General features: G+C 43.1%; 1 protein-coding gene across 1 annotated transcript in view; it reads right to left on the reverse strand.

Annotated features, from left to right (window-relative positions):
- cemip2 (cell migration inducing hyaluronidase 2) overlaps positions 1-25,310 on the reverse strand; it is a 112,456-nt gene that overhangs the window by 14,446 nt on the left and 72,700 nt on the right. The window contains 8 exon segments of the mRNA XM_072258109.1: positions 4,082-4,183; positions 9,298-9,517; positions 10,546-10,728; positions 15,422-15,630; positions 17,051-17,266; positions 18,640-18,817; positions 20,313-20,468; positions 23,668-23,703. Of these exon segments, the coding sequence (XP_072114210.1) occupies positions 4,082-4,183; positions 9,298-9,517; positions 10,546-10,728; positions 15,422-15,630; positions 17,051-17,266; positions 18,640-18,817; positions 20,313-20,468; positions 23,668-23,703 (1,300 nt within the window).

Below are 25,310 nucleotides of genomic sequence, written 5' to 3' on the forward strand. Positions count from 1 at the left end.
GGCTCTCTATATATGCCTGCAGTTGTTTGTGCAAAAGCAATAAACAGGTAATTTTGTTCTATTTCTAAGTCAATGACAACAATAGTTTTCTGTCTAGTATCGGATTACATTGCAAGAACATTAATAAAATAACTAGATAGTAAAATAATAAATTAATAAGATAGGATAGCACAGTAGTGTATCGGTTAACGCATTGCTTTAGTGTGCCAGCTGTAAGATCAGGGATCACTTCCCACCACACCCTGTAAGGAGATGTTCTCCCCGTAACCAACCAGGTTTCCACCAGCTGCTCGAGTTTCCTCCCACATTCCAAAGACGCATTAACTTGTAGGCATGTTACGAAGGTGGCGGAAACGGGGCGAAACTTGCAAGCTGCTCAGCACAACGCTTACTATTTGATTTGATGGTTATTACAGAATGCATGCATTGTAGAGACCAATTTAACACAGCCAAAACTCACCAGAACACAAATTGCATACAAATCCACCATCTCACTCCAGTGCAACTAAAAATAACGTTGAAAAAGAATCCCTTGTTTAAGAGTTAGACTAACATGTGAAAGTGTCGAAAATAGAACTATACAGTGGTATGCAAAAGTTTGGGCACCCCTGGTCAAAATTTCTGTTACTTTGAATAGCTAAGCAAGTAAAAGATGACCTGATTTCCAAAAGGCATAAAGTTAAAGATGGCACATTTCTTTAATATTTTAAGATTACTTTTTTATTTCCATCTTTTACAGTTTCAAAATAACAAAAGAAGGAAAAGGGCCCAAAGCAAAAGTTTGGGCACCCTGCATGGTCAGTGCTTAGTAACACCCCCTTTGGCAAGTATCACAGCTTGTAAACTCTTTCTGTAGCCAGCTAAGTCTATCAATTTTTGTTTGGGGGATATTTGCCCATTCTTCCTTGCAAAAGACTTATAGTTCTGTGAGATTCTTGGGCCATCTTGCATGCACTGCTCTTTTGAGGTCTATCCACAGATTTTCGATGATGTTTAGGTCGGGGGACTGTGAGGGCCATGGCAAAACCTTCAGCTTACGCCTCTTGAGGTAGTCCATTGTGGATTTTGAGGTGTGTTTAGGATCATTATCCTTTTGTAGAAGCCATCCGCTTTTCATCTTCAGCATTTTTTTTTACAGACGGTGTGATGTTTGCTTCCAGAATTTGCTGGTATTTAATTGAATTCATTCTTCCCTCTACTTGTGAAGTGTTCCCTGTGCCACTGGCTGCAACACAAGCCCAAAGCATGATCGATCCACCCCCGTGCTTAACAGTTGGAGAGGTGTTCTTTTCATGAAATTCTGCACCTTTTTTTCTCCAAACATACCTTTGCTCACTGCGGCCAAAAGGTTCTATTTTAACTTCATCAGTCCACAGGATTTGTTTCCAAGATGCATCAGGCTTGTTTAGATGTTCCTTTGCAAAATTCTGATGCTGAATTTTGTGGTGAGGATGCAGGAAAGGTTTTCTTCTGATGACTCTTCCATGAAGGTCATATTTGTGCAGGTGTCACTGCACAGTAGAACAGTGCACCACCACTCCAGAGTCTGCTAAATCTTCCTGAAGGTCGTCTGCAGTCAAACACGGGTTTTGATTTGTCTTTCTAGCAATCCTATGAGCAGTTCTCTCGTAAAGTTTTCTTGGTCTTCCAGACCTCACCTTGACCTCCACTGTTCTTGTTAACTGCCATTTCTTAATTATATTATGAACTGAGGAAATGGCTACCTGAAAACACTTTGCTATCTTCTCATAGCCTCCTCCTGCTTTGTGGGCATCATTTATTTTAATTTTCAGAATGCTAGGCAGCTGCTTAGAGGAGCCCATGGCTGCTGATTATTGGGACAAGGTTTGAGGAGTCAGGGTATTTATAGAGCTTTGAAATTTGCATCACTTGGCCTTTCCTAACGATAACTGTGAACAAGCCATAGCCCTAACAAGCTAATTAAGGTCTGAGACCTTGGTAAAAGTTATCTGAGAGCTCAAATCTCTTGAGGTGCCCAAACTTTTGCATGGTGCTCCTTTCCTTTCTTCCCCAACTCTAAAATAGTACAAAACAAAAATAATACACTAATCTTGCTTAAAATGTTGAAAAGAATGTTTCAACTTTAACTTTATGACTTTTGGAGATCAATTCATCTTCTACCCACTTAACTATTCACAGTAACAGAAATTTTGACCGGGGTGCCAAAACTTTAGCATGGCACTGTACGTGCAGTGGCCACTTTATTAGGTGCCCCTGTTCACAAATGAAAATGTCTGATTAGCTATTCAATGCATAAAAGCATGCAGCTATGGTCAGTTGTTCAGCCCAAATATCAGAACGGGGAAGAAACCTGATCTAAGTGACTTTGATTGTGTCAGAAGACTGTTGGTGTCAAAAACTGCACATCTCTTGGGATTTTCACGCAGTACAGACTCTAGAGTTTACAGAGAATAGGGCAATAAGCAGAAAACATCCAGTGAGTGGCAGTTCTGTGGGCAAAAACACCTTGTTAAAGAGAGAGGTCTCTGGAGTATGACCAGATTGGTTTCAAGTTGACAGGAAGATGACAGTAACTCAAATTACCACGCAGTACAATGGTGCTGCACAGAAGAGCATCTCTGAACGCACCATATGTTGAACCTTGAAGAGGATGGGCATGAAGGCAGATGTAGCAGAAAGCCATGAAATATAATCAGTGTCCACTTTATTAGGCACAGGAGGTACCTAACAAAATGGCCACTAAGTGTACATCCCACATTAACAATTTTTTACCATCACGACCTCCCCATTTCCTTTTAGTCAAGAAGCCACCATATTTCTTTATGACTTAGAAGTAAGCCATTCACCCCATTGATTTTCTGTCTAACTATTCTCCCTACAATCTCATTCACTCACCTACACACTCTACTCAACTTACAGTACCAACCAGTCTTCAGGATATGGGGAAAAATGGATCAGCTGAAGGAAATCCATTTGATCACAGCGACAGCATGCGAACTCCACACAAACAATATCAGGGATCAGAACTGAACCAGGGTCTCTTGGGTTATGAGATAGCAGCTCTACTGACTATACCTCAGAGCTGAACAAGAGCATATCATCCGACAGCACACTCACTTATCTTTCTGGTGTTTCATGCAGTACTAAACAAAGAGAACCTGGGCCAATTTTCACTCAGGTAATGCCGAGACAGGACTACAAAGGGAGCAATCAAAGCATGTTTGTGCCTGTAGCTTCAGGCTTACCCTTAATCTTGGACCTTGTCATAAGATTTTAAAATACTTTATACTTTATTGTTGCCTAACAATTGATACTAGAACGTACAATTATCACAGTTATATTTGCTTCTGCGCTTCCTGCTCCCTGGAGTACAAATCGATAGTAAATATTAAAAATTTAAATTATAAATCATAAACAGAAAATAGAAAAATGGAAAGTAAGGTAGTGTGAAAAAAACCAAGAGGCAGGTCCGGATATTTGGAGGGTACGGCCCAGATCCAGGTCAGGATCGGTTCAGCAGTCTTATCACAGTTGGAAAGAAGCTGTTCCCAAATCCTGCCGTACAAGTCTTCAAGCTCCTGAGCCTTCTCCCGGAGGGAAGAGGGACGAAAAGTGTGCTGGCTGGGTGGGTCGTGTCCTTGATTATCCTGGCAGCACTGTTCTGATAGTGTGCAATGTAAAGTGAGTCCAAGGACTGAAGATTATTTTTTGTGATATGCTGGGCTGTGTTCACGATCTTCTGCAGCTTCTTCCCGTCTTGGACAGGACAACTTCCATACCAGGTTGTGATGCACCCTAGAAGAATGCTTTCTACGGTGCATCTATAAAAATTAGTGAGGGTTTTAGGGGACAGGCAAAATTTCTTTAGCTGTCTCAGGAAGTAAAGGCGCTGGTGGGCCTTCTTGGCAGTGAACTCTGCTTGGTTGGACCAAGTCAGGTCATTTGTGATACTGACCCCAAGGAACTTAAAGCTTTTGACCTGTTCCACTTGCGCACCAATGTAAATGGGGTCGTGCGGTCCGCTACTCCTTCTGAAGTCAACAACCAATTCCTTCCCAATGTTCACTGAAACAGATCAAATACCTTGAAGAATACTTACAGAAATGAAAGGCTTGATGTGGCCTTGTTGGATTCCAGTTTTCCCAAGAGATTGGATCTGTACAAGGAGGTAGGTTTGATGTGGATCACTTGTAAATGTCAGCTGCAAAACAAACAGGTAGTACAGTGAGATCTGATCTTTAAACAATTCAGTGGCTAATCTGATCTTTACTTGCTTAATGCCCTTCAGATAGCACACAGGGACAACAAGGGAGAACAGAGAATGCAGATGCTGGAATCTAGAGCAACAGTCCGCTGAAGGAACTCAGCATGTCAAGCAATATCTGTGGGAAGAAAGGAACTGTCAACATTTTGCTCAAAAATCTGAAATCCTCATGCAGGATTTTGACTTGAAAAAGCCAAAATTCCTTTTCTACCAGATGCTGCTCAACTTGCTGAGCCATGCAGACTGAGAATTTAAGAGCTTGGCTGAACGTAACAATAGCAGGAGGCTGTTCAGCCCCTCAGATCTGTCCCACCATTCCATTAAACTGTGATCCATTTCTTAGAAACCTATCAATCTTACCCAAAATGTTCCCAGCCTCCACAGGTTTTCGACAAAAATCCCCCCATCCCCTTTTCTATGACGAAATGTCAGTCACAGAATCATGCAGCAAAGAAACACAAAGACCATGCTGACTAGCGAGAATCTGGTTACATTAATCCTACATTAATTTCATTTTTTCCCCCAGAGATTCTATCATTCATCTAAACCTCAGGGGCAATTTACAGTAACTAATTAACCTAGCAAGTCCTTCACCAGAACATTGAAGGTTCAAACTTCTAAGTAAATTGAATATCAAAGTACATTTATGTCACCATATACAACCCTGAGATTCATTTTCTTGTGGGCATACTTAGTAAATCCAATAATTATAACAGAATCAATGAAAGATGGCACCCAACAGGGCAGACAACCAATGTACAACAGACAAACAGTACAAATACAAAAAGATTAAAGGAAATAATAATCAATAAATAAGCAATATATATCGAGAACATGAAACGAAGAGATCTTGAAAGTGAGTTCATAGGTTGTGGGAGCAGTTCAGAGATGGGGCAGATGAAGTTAAATGAAGTTATCCCTTTTGGTTCAAGAGCCTGATGGTTCAGGGGTAATAACCATTCCTAAACCTGGTGGTGTGAATCCTGAGGCTCCTGTACCTTCTTCCTGATTTCAGCAGTGAGAAGAGAGCATGCCTAGGTGGTGATGATGGATGTTGCTCTGTGTAGATGTGCTCAGTGGTGGGAGGGCTTTACCGTGATGGGCTGGGCTGCATCCACTACTATCTGTAGGATTTTCCATTCAAGGGCATTGGTGTTTCCATACAAGGCTGTGGTGCAGCCAGTCAATACACTCTCCACCACACATTTATAGAAGTTTTAGATGTCATATGAAATTTTCCTAAACTCTTAAGGAAGTAGAGGCATTGCTGTGCTTTCTTCCTAATTGCACTTGTATACTGGGCCCAGGACAGGTCCTCTGAAATTATAACAATTTAACATTGCTCAGCCTCTCCAGCTGTGATCCCCCAATGAAGACTGTTTCATGGACCTCCAGTTTCTTCCTCCTGACATCAATAATGAGCTCCTTGGTCTTGTTGACATTAAGTTGTTGTTGTAGCACCAGTCAGCCAGATTTTCAATCTCCCTCCTATATACTGATTCTCTACCACCTTTGACTTGGCCTTTGACAGTGGTGTCATCAACAAACTCAAATATGGCATTGGAGCCATGCTTAGTGCAGTCTTGAGTATAAAGCGAGTAGAGGGGGTAAAGCACACAGCCTTGTGATTCACCTGGGCTGATAGAGATTGTGAAGGAGATGTTGTTGCCAATCTGAACTGATTGGGGTCTGCAAGTGAGGAAATCGAGGATCCAATTGTACAAGGAGGTATTAAGGCCAAGGTCTTAAAGCTTATTGAATAGTTTTGAGGGAATGATGGTATTGGATGCCGGACTGTGGTCGAATAAGAGCATCCTGATGCCCAGTGTTCCAGGGTTGATTGAAGAGCCAATGAAATGGCTTCTGCTATGGACCTGTTGCTCCAGTAGGCAAACTGGAGTGGTTCCAAATCAGTTTTCAGGTTGAAGTTGACGCGTTTCATCACCGACCTCTCAAAACATTTCTTCACAGTGGATGCTAGTGCTACTGGATGGTAGTCATAGAGGCAGGTTACTGCGTTCTTCTTAAGCAATGATATGATTGAAGCCTACTTGAAGCGAGCCTAAGCGGGAGGTTAAACATATCAGTCAACACTCCAGCCAGCTGATCAGCCCAGGTCTTAGCCCTGTCTGGGCTGGATGTTTTCCATGGGCTCACCTTCCTGAAGGATTCTCTCATGTGAAATCATAGGATCATCAGGGGTTGTGGGAGGATGCTGAGGATGTTCTACGAGTCTGTGGTGGCCAGTGCTATCATGTTTGCTGTTGTGTGCTGGGGCAGCAGGCTGAGAGTAGCAGACACCAACAGAATCAACAAACTCATTCATAAGGCCAGTGATGTTGTGGGGATGGAACTGGACTCTCTGACAGTGGTGTCTGAAAAGAAGATGCTGTCCAAGTTGCATGCCATCTTGGACAATGTCTCCCATCCACTACATAATGTCATGGTTGGGCACAGGAGTACATTCAGCCAGAGACTCATTCCACGAGATGCAACACAGAGCGTCATAGAAAGTCATTCCTGCCTGTGGCCATCAAACTTTACAGCTCCTCCTTTGTAAAGTCAGACACCCTGAGCCAATAGGCTGGTCCTGGATCTATTTCCTGGCATAATTTACATATTACTATTAAAATTTATGGTTTTATTACTATTTATTATTTATGGTGCAACTGTAACGAAAACAAATTTCCCCCCAGGATCAATAAAGTATGACTATGACTATGAGTTTGTGATGGTTCCTCCATGTTTTATGCCTAACAGTTATACCCCTTATTCTAGACTTGCCCTCCAAATGAAACTGTTGTTCTTTCCCCCATCCTCTCAATTTAATCATCTAAGACATCACAATTAATTTAGCCCTCAATCTTCTCACCTTAAGGGAATATAGTCCAGGTCCACACAGAAGCAGCTAGTACCCAAGACAAAGAATCATTCATTCCCCGAATACACACTTGAGAACCTCTGAAGCCAAATTTTTCTTCCCAGTATCTGTGTCAGCCATAAAGAGGTCTACCTAATGCTCTGCAAAATTGAAGCTCAGGCCTGCCCTCCCCCCCAAGCAGAGAAAACCACAACAAAGTCAACAATTCCTAATCTCTACAGCCAAACACAATGCTCCATCCCCTCAGATCAGCCTTTGATTAGGTTGGCATGAGGAGAGTGAAATCTTTCCAACAACAGATGGCCAGACACTTATTTGAGTACATTCCTGCAAGGAGCAAGTCTTATAGGTGATCCTTCAGCTGTCAGGAGCTTCAGCACCTCCTGAGGATGGGGTAAAGTTCTGGGTTTAATTTAAGCTGCAGGATAACAGATGTTCCCAAAACTTGGGTCTGTAGCTGCAATGCAATTGTTCTTGCTGTAGCCTGGAATGTCAGTGCACCACAACAGAGAGAGGTGAACATGCCTACACCACTAGTTCCAGACCCTTTCCACACCTGGTCCAAAAATCAGCAGGGACCCTTCCAAACTCCTGACCTTAAGTAGGCACCACAGTCAGCAGGCTTGCATGGGTCTCTCCCCAGTATCCTGCCTCGTGGCTGTGCGCAGTTTTTCCTTACAGCTGGATGCTGTGCTTGTGTATTCCTACCCACCACCAGCCCCATCTCTCCACAGATCCCTGCTGACTCCCATCACTTCAAGCCTGCATGAATATAACCTTCAAATGCATGAGCCAGGTGGACCGAAAGACCTGGAGAGCCTCAGGACCAGCTCAGGCAATCAGAAAGTAAGTCAGAATGACATCACCTCTCCAAACATCACAGGTTGGAGTGTTGACATCAAATATAACAAATCAGGCACCTACTCACTTGCGGATCCAGACCAACAAGTGATAGGGAGAATCACTGTTTACAATGCAAGTCACTTCTGTAACAACCCACATTAGAAGCGTCAACCTGTAATAGTTAATATACTGTAGGTGTCTTACTGCGAGTGGGTGACGATAGCTTCCAAATAGATCAAGGAGAAATACAGGATGACCTCAAAGTAGGCAAGGTGGAGTACACCCGCCAATCTCATCCCTTCTCCCTAACCTCTTCAAGTTCCCGTCTAGAACAGGATGGCAAATACCAGTCACCTTTTTAACCTTTGCAAGGACCAGCACAGCCAAGCCTGTTTGATGAATCAAGACGGGCCAATGTCCGACAAGCAGCAGACTTCCCCCGCCCTCATTCAACGACACAGGTCAGGTGTAGTTCCATCGCTGTGACACAGGTGACGTCAGCCGTTACCATACAGTTCAACCATTCAGATTGCAAACCACAGCACATTAAGCACACAAGTTAAGATAAGGCACAAGGGAAAACTAACTTGCATGTCTACAGTTGTCTTTGTGATCCACTTTGCTGTTTTGAACTGCAGCCACATAACGTGCTGAGGTACTTCATGGGAGCCCAATCAAATAGACTGTAATACAGGCTACACAGTAGCTAATATATTGTCCTTCAATTGACAGAGTTGATGAAACTGCTCAAGAGATACACACAGAAATCAGGCTTCAGATTGATGACCTTTCAAAGTTCAGCTTAATGTTTTTAAAGACAGCATCTCCAAGTGAGCAGCACTCCCTCAATACATGTGACAGTTTACATTCCTGCACACAAGTGATAACACCTCAGATGCTGCAGGTGTTGTCACTCGATGGCATAAAAGATATCACAGCTATTGTTTTTTTTTAAAAGAAGTGTTGAACGTTGCCCAGTAACGTACAAATATTCATTCCTTAACTAACGTCACCGAGCAAATACCATTCAGATTGGCTGGAATTTCTCCCACATTTCAGCAATGGTTGCCTTTCAGAAATATTTCATGACTTGCAAATTGTTTGGGGCATTCCATGCTTCCAAGATAACAAACTTTCATGAAAGTGATTGCCTACAGAGGCGTGGGGTTATTGGGCTAAATGCACATCTGTAAACCAGGTTTAAGGATGAAGTCCTGATGAATGGCCTCGGCCCGAAAAGTCAACCGTTTACTCATTTCCATAGATGCTGCCTGGCTTGCTGAGCTCCTCCAGCATGTATGGGTTAAGAAGGAAGTGGAGGGCTTACCTGAGAAGCTCCACACTTTTCACACTTCCCTGAGCTCTTCAGTGGCATTGCTACGTTGGCTTTGGGAACTGCCGAATACTTGGGATAGGCAGTGGACATGCAATTGCTTACTCTCCAGGACTCCATCATGGCAGTCACTTTGACCCGTTCACAGCCCTGGATGGAGCAGTAGCTGTGCCCCTCCCGATCTTGTCTGGCCCGGAGCATTAGAAACAGCAACCTGGAGACAAGAGGGAGATTCCTGAGATCCCGACCTTCTCCAGCTCAGGCTGGCTGGGTAGGGGAGCTTTCAAACACCTGTGAAAGCAACTTGTCTTTTGCACTGAGAGGTGAATCATTCCAACAAAATCTTACCCCCATTTCCACTGTTACAAGGTTCATGCAACTAAACTATAATTGGTTATTCATCGCATCAGTTCCCCTCTGGGGTTTGTGACCTGCAAAATCCTCCTACCAACAACCCTTAATTTAGATCAAACAGCATGGAAACAGGCTCTTTTCCCCAATCCCTCCAAGCAGACCAAGATGCCTTCTAAATCTTACATAAATATTAGCACTATTAAGTATTACTTTAAGTCCAATGGACTTAGCATGACAGATTGTTCAAAAGGGTCAATTTTAATGAAGAGCATGGAAAGTGAGGAGAGGTGGGGGTGTACGTGGAAAGATAGGGTGGGGGGGGGTAGAAAGAGAAAGAGCAAGAGAGCAACTTGGACTCTTACGGAATAAGACGACCAACAGTTAATGTAGAATACCACTGGAGATCGGAATTGGAGGAGTGGAGAGTTTTCAGTGTCTCAGGGAGATTACAGAGGGGCAAGGCATGAAAAGAACTGAAAAGAATAAAGAAAACTTTTAGACAAGGGTGGGTCAATGAGCTCCAGGTTTGAATAATTTATGATAAATTTAGCGAATACACAACTAATGTCATCATTGCCAGTGAAAATAATTATTAAAGGGTTAGGACCCCAAGTGCCCTTCAGCACGTAGTGTGGAAGGTAGGAGACCAGGAATGTGTCCATAGGAACAGCCTCAAGACAGCAAAGGCAGGGATTTTAACTCTAGGGGTATGTCAGCACCTTGATCTTTGTCACTTCGATGGTGAACAAGGATGCACAGTGTCTTCATCTCACAGGCAGTAAAGCTGAAGAAAATAGAGTTAGGCAGTCAAAGAAAAGCAAGTGAGAAAAACTGATCAATTGTCAATGTTACTTTACAGGGGATACTCAAAAGGAAAGAGTAACATACCCAGTACTATTGTCAAAGTAGTATTTTCTCTCCTCCGGTTTATTCTGCAGTTGTACGAGAGAAGCAACCTCTTGGAAATCCTCCACACTGTGGGCTGTTGAGTTTTGCCTTTGGTAGATGTCAGCCATGACCTGGAAGGTAGATTCTTTTGGGTAGCAGAGACCCACTCGAATCCAGTCCCCCCTGTGGGTAAGAATACGAACAGTGAGGTCAGCCAAAAGCACTGTTTGACAGAAGGCCTGTGGGGAAAACACTTTTAAAACACTTCACTGTATAAAGAAAATGTTTGACAATCCAATGTTAAAATAGCTGCTTTCAGAAAGAGCAGGAAATTGTAGACTTTCTCCCAGTTTAGGGAAGGTCCTGTTCCTGGAAAATGTTTACAAGCCAAGGGCAGCGCTGAGGTGGCGCTAGCTGGTGCTGTAGCACCAGCAGAAATTACAATAGCACCACCATAGCACCACCAAGAAATTAACTGAAAATTGACATACAAATTGCAGCTGCTTTGCTTTCTCTGTATAGTTCTGAATACAGCTTGTTTCTCCAGTTGATCTAGTGAAACAGCGCCCCTAATTACCATAACACCCACACAGCAATAAAGTTACAAGCTCTGTCTCTGTGCTAGTCTAAGGTCACATCCACTCTACACTTCTGCTTATTTGTTCGTTGTCAATGTCCTGCTCTTGCTGTCCTCAGATCAGTTAAGCTGAACTAAGATCACTTAAGGTGGTGATGTCACTCACTCTCACTCATGCGAGAGATTGATAGTATACATCCAGGCGCAGATCCATGGTCTCATGAGACTAACGGATGCCACACACGCACATTGTGTTTTTACAGCTAACGTGGGCCTGGCACGTGCGTTATTTTGGCCGGCGTGAAAAATGGATCGATTTTTAGTCAGGAAACGACCTCATCCAAAGGAATCAGTGGTGTCTCAGCCTGAGCCTGTCTTAATTGAAAGTGACATGCAGAAAGAAGTGGGGATGAGGACAACAGTGGGCTGAATTCAGATTGAGAAGACAAGACGGTTCAAGATCCGGAAATATGCTTGATAAAGTACATGCAAAGATTGTCCAAGAAAATCGTGAGTGTATGAGAGCAGTAGCTGAGTCTCTACACTATTATGCGTGCCAAGGCATTGCCCAGCGAGAACACTGGGAGGATGATGGATCTGGCAATAGGGGAAACTTTGTTGAGTTGCTCAGTGTAATTGGGAAGTTTGATAAGACTGTACCTAAAAAAAAATAAAAGAGGACAATCCTGGAAATGCAAAAAACACCCATCATGATATCCAAAATGAAGTTATGGGTATTATGGCGGATATGGTCAGACGTCAAATAAGTGCAGAAATCAAGCAGGCTGGACATTTTGCCATCATGGTTGATGAAAGTAAAGACTTGAGTAAAAAGGAGCAAATATCAGTGGTGGTGCGGTATTTGAATAACGAAACAGTGCTTGAAGAATTCTTGCACTTCACTCCAGCAGAAGGGTTGGACACAGAGCTGCTTCTTAAAAGCATTGAACAGACACTCGCCCAGTGTGTTATTGATAAGAATGCGTGTATAGGTCAGTGTTATGATGGGGCAGCAGTGATGTCTGGGTGCAATAACAGGGTCCAAGAGAGGTTCAGGAAAGAGGTCCCGCAGGCATTATATATACACTGCCATGCTCACAGACTTAACCTTGTCTTAGTGGGTGTTGTGAACAATGTACCACAAGCGGGTGAGTTTTTTGAAATTGTGCAGCTGCTTTACAACTTCTTTTCAAACTCTGTTGCCCACGATCTTTTCACGAAGAAACAGAGAGAACTGGAACCAACTGCACAGCCCGTGGAGTTGAAGAAACTGTCAGATACACGCTGGGCATGGCAGTATACAGCTTTGTGGGCTATAAGGAAATCACCCCTGTCATTCTAGCTACACTACAGGATATTACGGGTCAACCAAATGCACGGAGGAAAACGGAGGCCAGAGCTGTAAATGGACTGATCGACGAGCAGTTTGCTTTACTTCTCACTCTGTTTGAGGATTTATTCCAAGTCACCAAGTTCATGTCAGACCAGCTACAATCTCCCAGTTTGGAGCTTTCATCCACTGTGGACTTGGCTCAGTCTGTTATCGATGCACTCTCAGCAAAACGGGGAGGGGTATCATGGAGTGAAATTCAGACAAGAGCTAGGGACCTGTGCATCAAGGCCGGTATACAGGGCAGACCACATGAAAGGAGACAGGCCCAGCCACCCCGCCGCCTACATGATTTTGTTGTTGAGGCCCAAACTGAACGCACACCTGACACATCCTCTGATGACCTTCGCGAGCATTGTTTCTATCTGGTTATAGACAGACTTCTGACTGAAATGAAAAGATGGTTCTCAATTGAGACTGGGGGTGTTCTGACTGGAGTCTCAGCATTGAGTCCCAAACACAAGTTCTTCCTGGACAAGAACTGTCTTTGGCCAATGGCCCAATACTATGGAGTGACTGAAGTGAACCTGACTGCAGAGCTACATCAGGTTCGGCGTCTGCTGGAAACAAAACAAAAGCAACGACAGACAGTGAATGACACAGTGGAATTTCCAGTTCTAATGAGACCCTAACGCGATGCATTTATAGATTTATACGAACTAATCTGCATATCACTGACTCTGCCTGTGACAGCTACCTCATGTGAACCTGCATGTGAAGCTACCTCATGCCTCAGGTGCCTCAAAAACTGCCTAAGGAATAGCAGCGGCGATGCTCGGAACAGCAAGTTGGCCCTGTTGGCCATAAACAGCCGGAGGCACTTGACATCCAGAAAATCATTGATGCTTTCGCCACCAGTCACAACAACAGATGGATTGTGCTTCTCTGAAAACATCAATGGTGAGAGCAGTTGATTTTTTTAAAATTTGGGCCAAGACTAATGCTGATTATTATTATTATTTTGTGGTGGATACCCCATAGTCCTTATGATTCCTGCAAATCCCAAAATATTACATTTACTGCTATCAACCCTACTGGTTCTGCTTAGACTTCCACGTGGTGATTCTGTTGATTTTTGTTTTAAGTTCAATAGCTAAGTTAATTGAGGTATTGCATGGTCAGAGTACAATTTGTCCAACTCCTGGTAAAGCCCTGCATCTGTTGTTTGCCTTATTTGACTTTAATAATGGTGTTTCTTTTGGCATTGTCTGTCTATGTAATGCGAATAGCAGTGGACATTGTGGGTTAGTGTTGCGTTTTTCAGTTGAAAAAGCACACATTTGACTCTGATTGCGGGATTGGTGCGTGATTTACGTTGTGCGCTGTGGGTCGGATGCTCTGCTGGTTTGTTTGTTTATGCTCTGTGTAGCCCGGGTTGTCTCCGATGCTGTTGAAACTGTCACAGTTCACTTCTATATTAGATCTATCAATTGCTGTTGCTTGCAAATCAACAGAGGCATTTATATTAGGCACATGATGCTTGAAACTGACTTTTGAACGTCACACATCTGGCCTTGCGAATACATATTATCATACAGTGCATCCCTCAGCACCATCACAGAATAATTCAACCCCACTGTAGCACCAGCAAAAAAAAATCTCTGGCGCTGCCACTGTTACAATCTGTTATCCCCTCAAGTCAGACACGTCTGTTTATTGGAGCTTCCTATATCTTATCACTCTATAAACACTGGCTATAATTCTTTCATTGGATATTCACTCTACTAACACTACACATAACTAAACTACAGGTGCTCCTTGCAACACCAGGTCTGCATTCCCAGAATGGCAGGAGAGCGTAGTGCTTAGCACAATGCTTTACAGTGCCAGTAGTCCAGGTTCAATTCCTGCTGTTTGCAAGGTGTGTGTATATTCTCCCTGTGACTGTGTGGGTTTCCTCCGGGTGCTCTGGTTTCCTCACACAGTTCAAAGACCTACCAGTTGGTAGGTTAATCAGTCATTGTAAATTGTCCTGTAATTAGCCTGGGATTAAATCAAGGGATTGATGGGTAGTGCAGCTCGAATGGCCAGAAGCTTCTATTCCGCACTGTATCTCAATAAATAAACCCTCCCCATCATGATTTTCCATAACACAAAGCAACGTTGTCTGCGCTTGCATCAAGAAACACAGGTTATAAAATAAATTGTGTCATTTATTTACTTTTTCCATTTAAATTCAGAAGAATGAGGGTTGACCTCATTGAAACCTATCAAATGGTGTAGGACCCTGATATAGTGGATGTGCAGAGGGTGTTTCCTATGGTGGGAGAGTCTAAGAGAGAGAGGACACAGCCTCAGAAAAGAGGGGTGGCCTTTTAGAATGGAGATGAGGAGGAATTTCTTTAGCCAGAGAGTTGTGAATATGTGGAATTCGTTGCCACAGCCAGCTGTGGAGGCCAAGTCTTTATGCATGTTTAAGGTAGAGGTTGACAGATTCTTGATTGGTCAAGGCATGAAGGGACACAGGGAGAAGGCAGGAGATTGGAGCCGAGAGGGAAAATGGATCAGCCATGACTCGATGGGCCAAATGGCCTATTTCTGCTCCTGTGTCTTATGGTCAAGATTTGCCATGACAGAGTGGACCTAAAGGGTCAAATGGCCTACTCCTGTTCCTAATGCCATGTACTTTATGTTGCAGAATAAACACCTCTCACCCCAAGGAGCAAATGCTGACTAAGTAACTAAACCTGCCTTGAGACTTGCATTTAGATTAGGTACACAAAATGCATTGTACATTGATGCCAATAAAACTGAGGGCAGGCACAGTGTGCAACAACATGATGCTACCATATCACACACTAAATATTAGCTCCCCTCTCATATTGCTCTGAACCATCATCTGTTTCACTGTGACCTTGTGAGTGCACACAGTAAATTAAGAGTAGACAAGCAAACTAAATGGCACTTACTTATTAAAGTTTATGAGGTAGAGGAAGGTTTCCTCGGGGGCCCGGTCATTCCAATGGATTGTGTAGCCTTTCTTGAGCATCACTACAGGCTGGTATTGCTGAAAGTCCGCTCGCTGGTTGATTCCACGAAGTGTCATGGGGTGTCGGGAGTATTCATCTCTTACAATGGTCATGGTTAGGTTCTGGGGTCGACGAGTCTGTATATAAACCTGGAACAAGAGACACGGTTCACTGACAAGCAAAGAACCCAGTGACTAGGTGCTTCAGTGGTTTAAGCTCTTTGTCCTTTGACTTCCAGTACTGAACATCAGCACACGTGGTACGGATTGGGATTTCATCACACTGAGTATGTGGCACAGAGGGCAGCACTCAAGCCTCCAAAGGTTGTGGTGTCAAGTCCCAAATCAGCTGAAACCATGCCAACACAATGAAGTAGACAGAACCAGTTTGTAAATCCCTGGAGGAGCCAGTCTGCAGAAAGGCGAGGAACATTCAGCAGGAAAGATTTCTGTATCAGGTAAATTAGCCCTTCGTTCAAGAGGATATCCAATCCAAGGGATTCTGGTGGGCCACCTTGTACTGGTAAGCTATAAAAAGTAAAAATATGACTAAACTAATGGGTGACACTGGCATCTCCATGTCAGAGGTATGAAACCCACAAGGTGTAGGCTGATGTATCCCGGTATAACACAGACAAATGGATGCTGAAATATTCTGGTAGACCTGAAAGAGCCCATGTTACCATTAGAAAAGGAATGAGTTCTCCTCCTGTGTCTTGACCAACACTTGCCATCAACTACATTTGCAAAAACAAATAGATCTGGCTACTGCCTCAGTACTGTTGCAGGATATTGCCGTGTGAAACTTGGCTGATATTTCCTATATTATAACCATTGGTGAGAAAGCACTTCAAGACATCCTGTGACCATGAGAAGTGCTGTATTAACAAAAGGCACACCCTTATTTCTTCCTAAACTTCTATGTAGATACCTGAGGTCACTGCGCAAAACTGCTGGGTCTAAATTTAGGAGGGAGCCTCACTTTGCCCTTTTTTACTGGTGCGGACATTAACGTGAGAAAAGATAAAGCAAAAGACAACATGAAAATAAGTTATTATTCATGATGATTAGATCCAATAAAATATGTGGATGCCTTTTGTTAGTCAGTAAAGCATTGACCAAGTCGGATTATCTTCATGGCAAATTCTTAGAGCTGCTTTTCTAGACCGGGAGAGATTGATGTAATACTTATTGAAAAATGTAATGAAATGGATACGTGCGAAGCAGATCTAATCAAAACTTTAATAACTAACTTTCTAGGAATACAGACTTCAACACTCAATTATATTAATAATAGTCAAGACAAATATTTTTGAAAAGAAAAATCAATCTACTCCATTTATTAGATTTTTTTCTTAAAAGCAAACAGAGGACTTCTTATACAATGGAAACAGACACCACCAGAGAGATTTCTCCTGTGGCCGACATGATCCCTCGGTATAACCAAAGCACATTATCTGACTTTTCACATCTTGTGGCTTGCTCTGCACAAGTAACTGGCTACACTGTTCAAAACTGCAAAGTACTACAAAGACGTTTAAAAATTTCTGCTGTGTTTGGGTTTGTGTACCTGAGCATACTTCCCACTGCAAACCGATCCAAACCAAGATGTGATGTTCTTGCATTCCGGGTGCTGAACCAAGAAGTTGTCCATCCTGCCCACATATGTGTCCTTGTAACCCGTCACTGAACCATCAACATCATGGAATACTGCATTCTTGTCACCATCGAGATCATAGCCCTCAAACCACGGGCCCGGCTTGCCAAAAAACACTCGCAAGGCTACCTGAGTTAAAAATAGATCAGTGATGTAAACAGATCAACAATAACTTCAGTGGGAAGCAGTTGTGCCCAGATAGCAAGTTATTCCAGAGATTTAAGAACAGAAATCCAAGTGAAATACTTGGAATGGCTGAGTTGTCGTCGTCATGGGAGCAATTTTGGATCACCTTTTAAACTAAGATTCTATCTACCCTGTCCTATTGGCAAAAACAAAAATCCCTGGTAATCTGACTAATGCCTAACCCTCAACCAAAACCATTTAAATAAATTCTATGATTTTAGAAAGTACTACTAAATAGCTATGGGGAAGAAATAAATCATAAATTTCAATTACAAAATCAATGTGGATTTACAAAACGCTAGGAAGCAGGGGATATGGATTCTTCCTGAATGGCACAGTAGGTTTTAGAAGCAGGGTTTTTCCGATATGTGCAGTTATAGTCTCTTCAATTTCCTAGGGCAAGGAGAAGTCCCTGGCAGTGGCTGTAGTTCATAGCACTCTCACCTCTCATGTTGAGAACAGTCTGACCGTAAGTTTTGGACACAAAAGCCCAGGCTGATCTCCAGTGCAGTGCTGTGAGAATGCTGTTCTGCCGGAAGGGCAGAGCTTGCTTTTACCATCTCACAGCTCCAGTGACCCAAGTTCAATCCCTATCTAGGCTGCAGTCTGTCTGCATGATGGGCTTCCAGGTCCTCTGATTTCCAGCCACATGCCACAGGTGAGTTGGCTGGTAGGTTCATCGGCTACTGTAAATTATCCCAGGTGTGGTTGGTTGATGGGCAGGAGAATGGATGGGTGTCAGGCAGGAGAAACAGCAGGGGTGGTGCTTGGCAGGGGTGCAAAATTAAAACTGAAATGAGCAAAGGTGGGTGTTTGATAATTTATACTAAATTATCAGAGCTTTACTACAGCTCTTTGAAGTTGGTAGTAAACAGTTGGATAAAGTGCCTGCTGCGTGACTTTATGACCTTTACAAATGAATCACTGTACACTGACCAGCACATTGAGTTCCTACAAACATCAAAGACTCTTATTTCTAGCCTCCTTCAGATCCCCCTATTTTCTTTCTTCCACTCTTAGAGGCACTACTTTCAATGGTTAAGCGTTTACACATTGGAATTTCCGCTCTTATCCGTCATCTTCCATTCTGCACTTGGGACACTCAATAGACTTCCCCACTTTGGCTAAGCTTTCAGTCACACACCCTATTTCACCAGGGCCGGGGCCAAATCTTCGGTTATACCACTTTTTCCTCATCAATTTTCACCAAGAGACAATAAGGTTATAGTGACCCAGTAATCTGATTCATAATGATACTTCAAATCTCTACCATGTGCACTAACATTACAATAGCACAAATACCCGGACATACATACATTTGTGTCAAATTTCAACAAAGAGAAACTGTTCTTGGGAGTCATTTGCCAAGGGTTCTTCAGAAAGAATCCTATGGCACTGGTGAATCTGGCCGATGATGCCATATAGTTTTGGAAGGTTGTCTTGGTGACGTGAATTGGTCCGTCATAAATCTGAAATCCACGTATTGGGAAGGTCCTGTTTTGAAAGGCATAGGAAGAGGATATGTCAGATTTCTCTGAAAAAGGAGGAAATATATTCTATAGGCGATATTTATCATTATAGAAATGTGTGAGCTTAATTTGATGGTAAGTGCAGAGTAATACAAACATTGGACAGAGCATTTGGAGAAGGCCTTTCTGTTCATTGCACCTTCTGTATCTTTCAATTAGACCATGGCTGATCCTGTGTCTCAAGTCACTTTCCTGCTCAATTTCCATGATGCTGTACATCATGGCATTGTACATCTGTTCAGGGTCTGAATATCCTCAAACATATGGGCAGGGAATTCACAAGCTTTCAAGTAAAAGGCTTTCTCCTCATCTCAGTCCTAAACAGCTGACACCATTTCCTGATACTATGTACCCATACCTCTAGATTCCCCATGTTGAAGAAACAACCTTTCATCTTTTGTCAGACAATCCCTCTCAACGAAACCTCATTTTCCCAATTTCCCTCAAATCTCTTTCATCTTCATCCCAAGAATCTACTAAGTAAATTGATGCTGCAGTGATCCCAGAGTGTTTATTTTCCTGAAGTATAGAGACCAAAACTACCTATAGTAAATTAAATCTTGTCAAGAATGAAAAACAACTGGAAGTACTTCAGCGGTAACAGTAGCATCGTAACACTTGCAAGGTTGAAGCAATACGGAGAGGTTAAATGATTTCAAAATATTACAGAAGGAGATGAAAACAAACACAGAAAGTGATTTGCTGTGTATAAGACCCAACAATGATATGTAAGCAAAAAGGTGATAAAAGGTGGAATAATTTAATTAAGAGTTTAGATTTCACAAGGCAGGTGTGGCTTATTTTAATCTGCAGTAAACTTCACTTATCTGAAATGTCTGATCAAGGATAAAATGGAAAAAATGATAGCAGGCTAAATATTAGCAGTTGAGAATGGGGGACCATGACATGAAAATCAGGTACCAGGTTAGGAGAGGCTGGCTGGCTGGCTTATCTTGGGCCTTTCATGACAGATCCTGAAGATTTTGCCCCTAGAACATGACAAAGATCTTCTCAAAAAAAATTCAAGTGGTTACCACTCTTCAACATCAATTGTACCTTACGAGTTGAAGGTTGGGAGTTTGAGTCAATCTCTCAAACAATCCAAAGAGCTGTGGCTTCACCTGTATTGCAAATCTTCCTTTTCTTTTACATCTTTGTTCAGCAAAATTCTGCTGATCTCACATTTAAAATAACTAAGCATTTATAATAGTACATGTGCAAAATAATGTTCCTAAACATCCCTGAACGAAAAGGGTCTAATTTTAGAGAGGCAGTCCCTACACCTAGACTCCCCAACAACAAAGAAACATCCCACTTAATAATTCCTTTCTAAGTCCTGGAAAGTTTAATCCATCGAATCACCACATGAACCTTTACACTCCGGGGTGAACACACCTAGATCTGGTGTGGCACGTACACAATATTCCCACAGTGGTCAGAACTTAACATCAGTGCCTTACTTGTCTCTGGGCAAAGTACGATTTTTTCCCTCCACTCCACCGACTCCCCAGTATTTGTTTTGGCCTCCTTGAGATCCATAATTCCCACTTTCTCCAACAAACAAGGATTCTGAGATTACTTGTCTTGAACCTTCATCCTTTGGGAAACTCCCGTCACTGTGTAGAAAAAGTTACTTGTTAGTAACCTGACAAGAGCATGGGCCTTCAAAATACTTTTAATCCTCTAACACAAAACCCACACACTTCACCCACAGCTCACCAAAGCAAGCCAATGAGAAGGAGGAAGACTTACTAAGAGTGGTAAACAGCATTTACCTCTTCCTAAAGAACATAGTATACACAGACATCCCACCCTGCAAAAACTCATTTCAGGGAGGTAGCACCATCAATTTGCGGGAGACTTCCGGGAGAGGTGGGATGTCTGCAATAGAGTAGCTCCTTAGCAGCTGGCCAGCCAGTTTAAATAATGTTAGCTATGCTAATGAACGAATGACACCTGTTAAACTCACCTCAACATGACTTTTACAGTCTTAACGTACCACGGGCAATAGAAAAGTCACTGTTGCAAACAGTGCAGCGAGCAACACTGTCATTATTTTGACCCCTATTAGGCAGGGGTACACTTTAGGGTAGTCTGGGGTGACATACGTTTTATATTTTCTTTTTTTGGGACACTCTGCTACTCTGACTTTTTTTGGAACTCTCTCGCTCTCTCCCTCTTGTTCGTGGTCACTCTCACTCGCTCTCGCTCTTGCTCTCTCACTCTCTCGCAGTCGCTCTCACTCGTGCTTGATCTCTCGCTCTTGCTTTCTCGCTCTCTCTCTCACACTCGCGCTCGCTCTCTCGCTCTTGCTTCCTTGCTCTCTCTCTCGCGGTCGCTCTCACTCGCTCTCTCTTGCTTTCTTGCTCTTGCACTCACTCTTTCTCGCATGTTCTCTCACGCTCGCTCTCAAAAAAAAAAATCAATTTCCGGGACATTGTATATAATTTGCGGGCATCAGGGAGCCACTATTAATATGCGGGAGACTCCCAGAAGTTCCGGGAGAGGTGAGATGTCTGTTATACAGTCCCCTCTCCACCCTGTAACCTGAATAAGTGCAGTTATAACATCTGCAATGGGTGATCCAGGATAGATCAGCTCACTTGACTGATCCCAATTTCACAACTAGCATTCCCTCAACTATGTCCCATTCATAAGATGTTCTGGCAACTTGCCGAAGTCTTCCAGCATGAACAAAACCCATGACCAGAAAAGGTCAAGTTCAGCTGGCACTTGATAACACTGGACATCTCCCAGATTACCCAACATCTAGGTTAGAAATACACTGCTGATATTTTATTGTTACTGGATCCAAATCCAGAAGCCCCTACCTAGCAGTACTCCTCAGTACAGTCTACAACGATTGATAGCAGCCATTCACACCAAGTTCTCCACAGTTTGATCGTTCAGAAAGACTGGTTCAGCATCTAGCTCATCCATGGGTCTTGAATATCATGTTTCAAGAACACGAGTAGGTTCCAGGCCTGGAGGGGCTACTGCACAGCATCAGAAAAAGCTGTTGAAAGTTGTAAACTCAACCAGCTCCATCACGGGCACCAACCTCCCCAATCCGGACACCCAGGCACCTTCAAAAGGCGATGCCTCAAAAAGGTGGCATCCATTAAGGACCCCCATACCCAGGATATGCCCTTTTCTCATTACTACCATCAAGGTGGTGGTACAGGAGCATGAAGACACACACTCAATGTTCCAGCAACAACTTCTTCCCCTCTACCATCAGTTTCCTAAATGGACGATGAACCAATGTACACTACCCCACTTCTTATTTTCTTTTTCTGTTTTTCTCTTTTTTCACCATTTAATTTTTAAAAATATATTTCTTATTGTAATTTATAGGTATTTATTATTTATGAGAATAAGCCGTATACTCCTGCAGCCACACAACGGATTTCATGACATATGCCTGTGATATTAAATCTGATCTGATTCTGGGGCTGTGACTGGAGTCATGCTCCAGTCTGCTTGTGCGTTTCAGCTTGTTTTGTTCTCATCGATTCTATTACACCACCCCTTTAAGCTCAAAGAGGTCACTGAAAAAATTATTATACTACTGCGTTACATGTAAAACAAAAGCAAAATAAATGTATGTTGGGTGTTAGAGGGAGGAATATCCAATAGTTCAGAAAGTCTGCTACTTCAGCCTCAGCAGAGCTCTAAAGGTGCCAGGTTACTGGAGTTTTGGGCAACAAAACCAGCCCACGCCCCGTAAATCTTTCAGTCCTTACAGCAGACAGTGGAAGTCTTTGTGTGAGTGTGACTTGCCCAGAGTGTGATGGCTGTTGTAGGTGGGAACATCATCTCAAGTCATTCCTCCACTGGATTAGACCAGGGCACACTTGAAACATGATAAACAGCTAAATGGCTGACAGTGACAATACCACAGATCTATTACTGTAAAGAAAACCCAACTCCTCAATTAGTCATTGCCCCTGCAACTTCTTGAACAGGAGCCGCATTTAATGGTGCATCCCAACTTCAACATTGTTGCAGATTAAACATGAGCCATTACAAAATGCACTCAGTGTCCACTTTATTAAGCACAGGACTGGAACCCAGTGTGGTGCTCTGCTGCTGTAGCCCATGAACTGCAAGGAATGTGTTGTACATTCAGAGATGCTCCTCTGCACACTATTGTTGAAATGCATGGTTATTTGAGTTACTATCGTCTTCCTCTTAGTCTGGCCATTCTCCCCTGACTTCTCATATTAGCAATGTGTTTTCACCCACAGAACTACCCGTCACTGGATTTTTTTTGTTTGCTTTTGCACCATTCTCTGTGCATGAAAATCCCAAAAGATCAGTAGTTTTAGAGACACTCAAACCACCCCGTCTGGCACCTACAATCATTCCACGGTCAAAGTCACTTAGATTACATTGTCTCCCCATTCTGATGCTTGGTCTGAACAGCAATTGAACCTCTTGACCATCTCTGCATGCTTTTATGCAGAGTTGCTGCCACATGATTGGCTGATTGACAAGCAGGTATACAAGTGTACCTAATAAAGTGGCCACTGAGTGCTTCAGTGGGTTTAATAGTTTCTGAGCAAAATAGTTGTTACAGACATCCACGGTGACATCTAACAGTGATGTCCAACTAGCCAACTTAAAAGCACAAGGGAGATGAGGGCAGGCAGTCATCATAGACAAAAGGAGTTGGAGGTGTGTGAAGCTCTCAGTGGGCTGGCAGAAATAAACAGCTGGGCAGGAACACAGTGCATTAGTGGTAATGCTGGTCTCTGCTTTTCCCTCACTGTGTATTTCCAGTGTTCGCAGTTACAAGTCCAAAACTCTTACCTGGCAAATGACAAGCCAATTCCATTGTCAGAAAACCTGAAAAATAAAAGAAGCAATTGTACAAGCAATCAGAGTATTAAAGGATAAGAGGACGAATTATTGAAAGAGGAAAGATTTGTCAGTCACTAATTTTCCTTGCGTAATCACCTCTTTAGTGGACAAAGGCCTCATACTCTGGAATTCCCTCCTTTATACCTCTCAGCCTCTCTCTTACTCCCCTCCACAAAATGCTCCTTAAAACCACTGAAATTAATATACTCAATACTTCCCCAAGTGGCCAATTTGATAAAGTCCCCATGCAATACTTTGGAATATTCTACCCTGCCCAGGTAAAGTTGAAAAAATACTGTTTAATATACAGGTTCTCCCAGGTTATGGCAGGTTTCCAGTCCTGTGAACTGTTCAGTATCCAGCGAGTTCACAAGTCAGAAGTTTAGTCATGATTCAAGTTCCCACCCAGCAGAAGATGCCTGCAGCCCGACGGCAGTAAGCAGATCCATCCTGCTGGTCTCCCAAATGCCCACCAACATTCACTGGGTGGTCAACATCTGGAGAGTAGCTGTATAATTCAACTAATATTTTGAAGCACCCGAAAGATTATTTACCATCACTACCTAAGAACTGCTGAAGGACCTTGGTTCCAGGACTTGTCAAATCCTGGAAACTGGATCAGTGCAGCCAAAGAATTTCAAGAGAGAGGAGAAGATGAACAGAGCACAGAGCAAAGCTCTCAGCAGGTCCACCCCATTCTCAAAGAGGAATGCTAATCCTAGAGAGTGCTGCCTCCACACAGATCCAGAGTTCAATCACCATCTCAGGTGCCATCTGTGTAGGCAGAAAGTCGAGAAGCAGGTCCTCCGGGCTAGTAATTCCTGGATTGCTGCCTGTGCCACACACCAGTGAGGGTAGAAACAGGATGATTTGGCAAATTGGTGTGTGGCAGAGAAGCTGGTGCGGGGGCAAGGCTTCAGGTACTCAGATCATTGGCATCTCTTCTGTGAGAGGCATAACCTATTCAAAAGTGACAGGTTGCACCCAAACACAAGGGGGACCAATATTCTCACAGGCAGGCTTGTTAGAGCTGTTGGGGAGGGTTTAAACTAATTTGGCAGATGGATGGGAACCGGAGTGAAGGGACTCAGGATAGGATGGATATTAAAAAGCAGAGATAGCATGTAGTCAGACTGTCAGAAAGGGCAGGCAGATGATAGGACAAAATTACTGCAAGCAAGGCCAGTACCAGTGCATTAGGGGTACAGAATCATAAAGGGTAGCAAACGCAGCACTCAAAGTGTTATATCTGCAAGAAATAAGGTGGATGATCTTGTTGCACTATTACAGAATGTCAGGTATGAAGTTGTGCATCACTGAATTGTGGCTGAAGGGTGGTTGTAGTTGGGAGCTGAAAGCCCAAGGTTACACATTATATTAGAGGGATAGGAAGGTCAGCAGAGGGGGTGGTGTGGCTCTGCTGGTAAAAAATGGCATCAATCAGTAGAAAGATGTGACATAGGATCGGAAGATGTTGAATCCTTGTGGGCTGAGTTAAGAAACTGCAAGGGTTAAAGGACCCTGAAGGCAATTATATACAGGCCTCCCAACAGAAGCTGGGATGTAGACCACAGATTACAACAGGAAACAGA

The sequence above is a fragment of the Mobula birostris genome, chromosome 5 (genome assembly GCF_030028105.1).
Source record: "Mobula birostris isolate sMobBir1 chromosome 5, sMobBir1.hap1, whole genome shotgun sequence".
Taxonomy (NCBI): Eukaryota; Metazoa; Chordata; class Chondrichthyes; order Myliobatiformes; family Myliobatidae; genus Mobula; species Mobula birostris.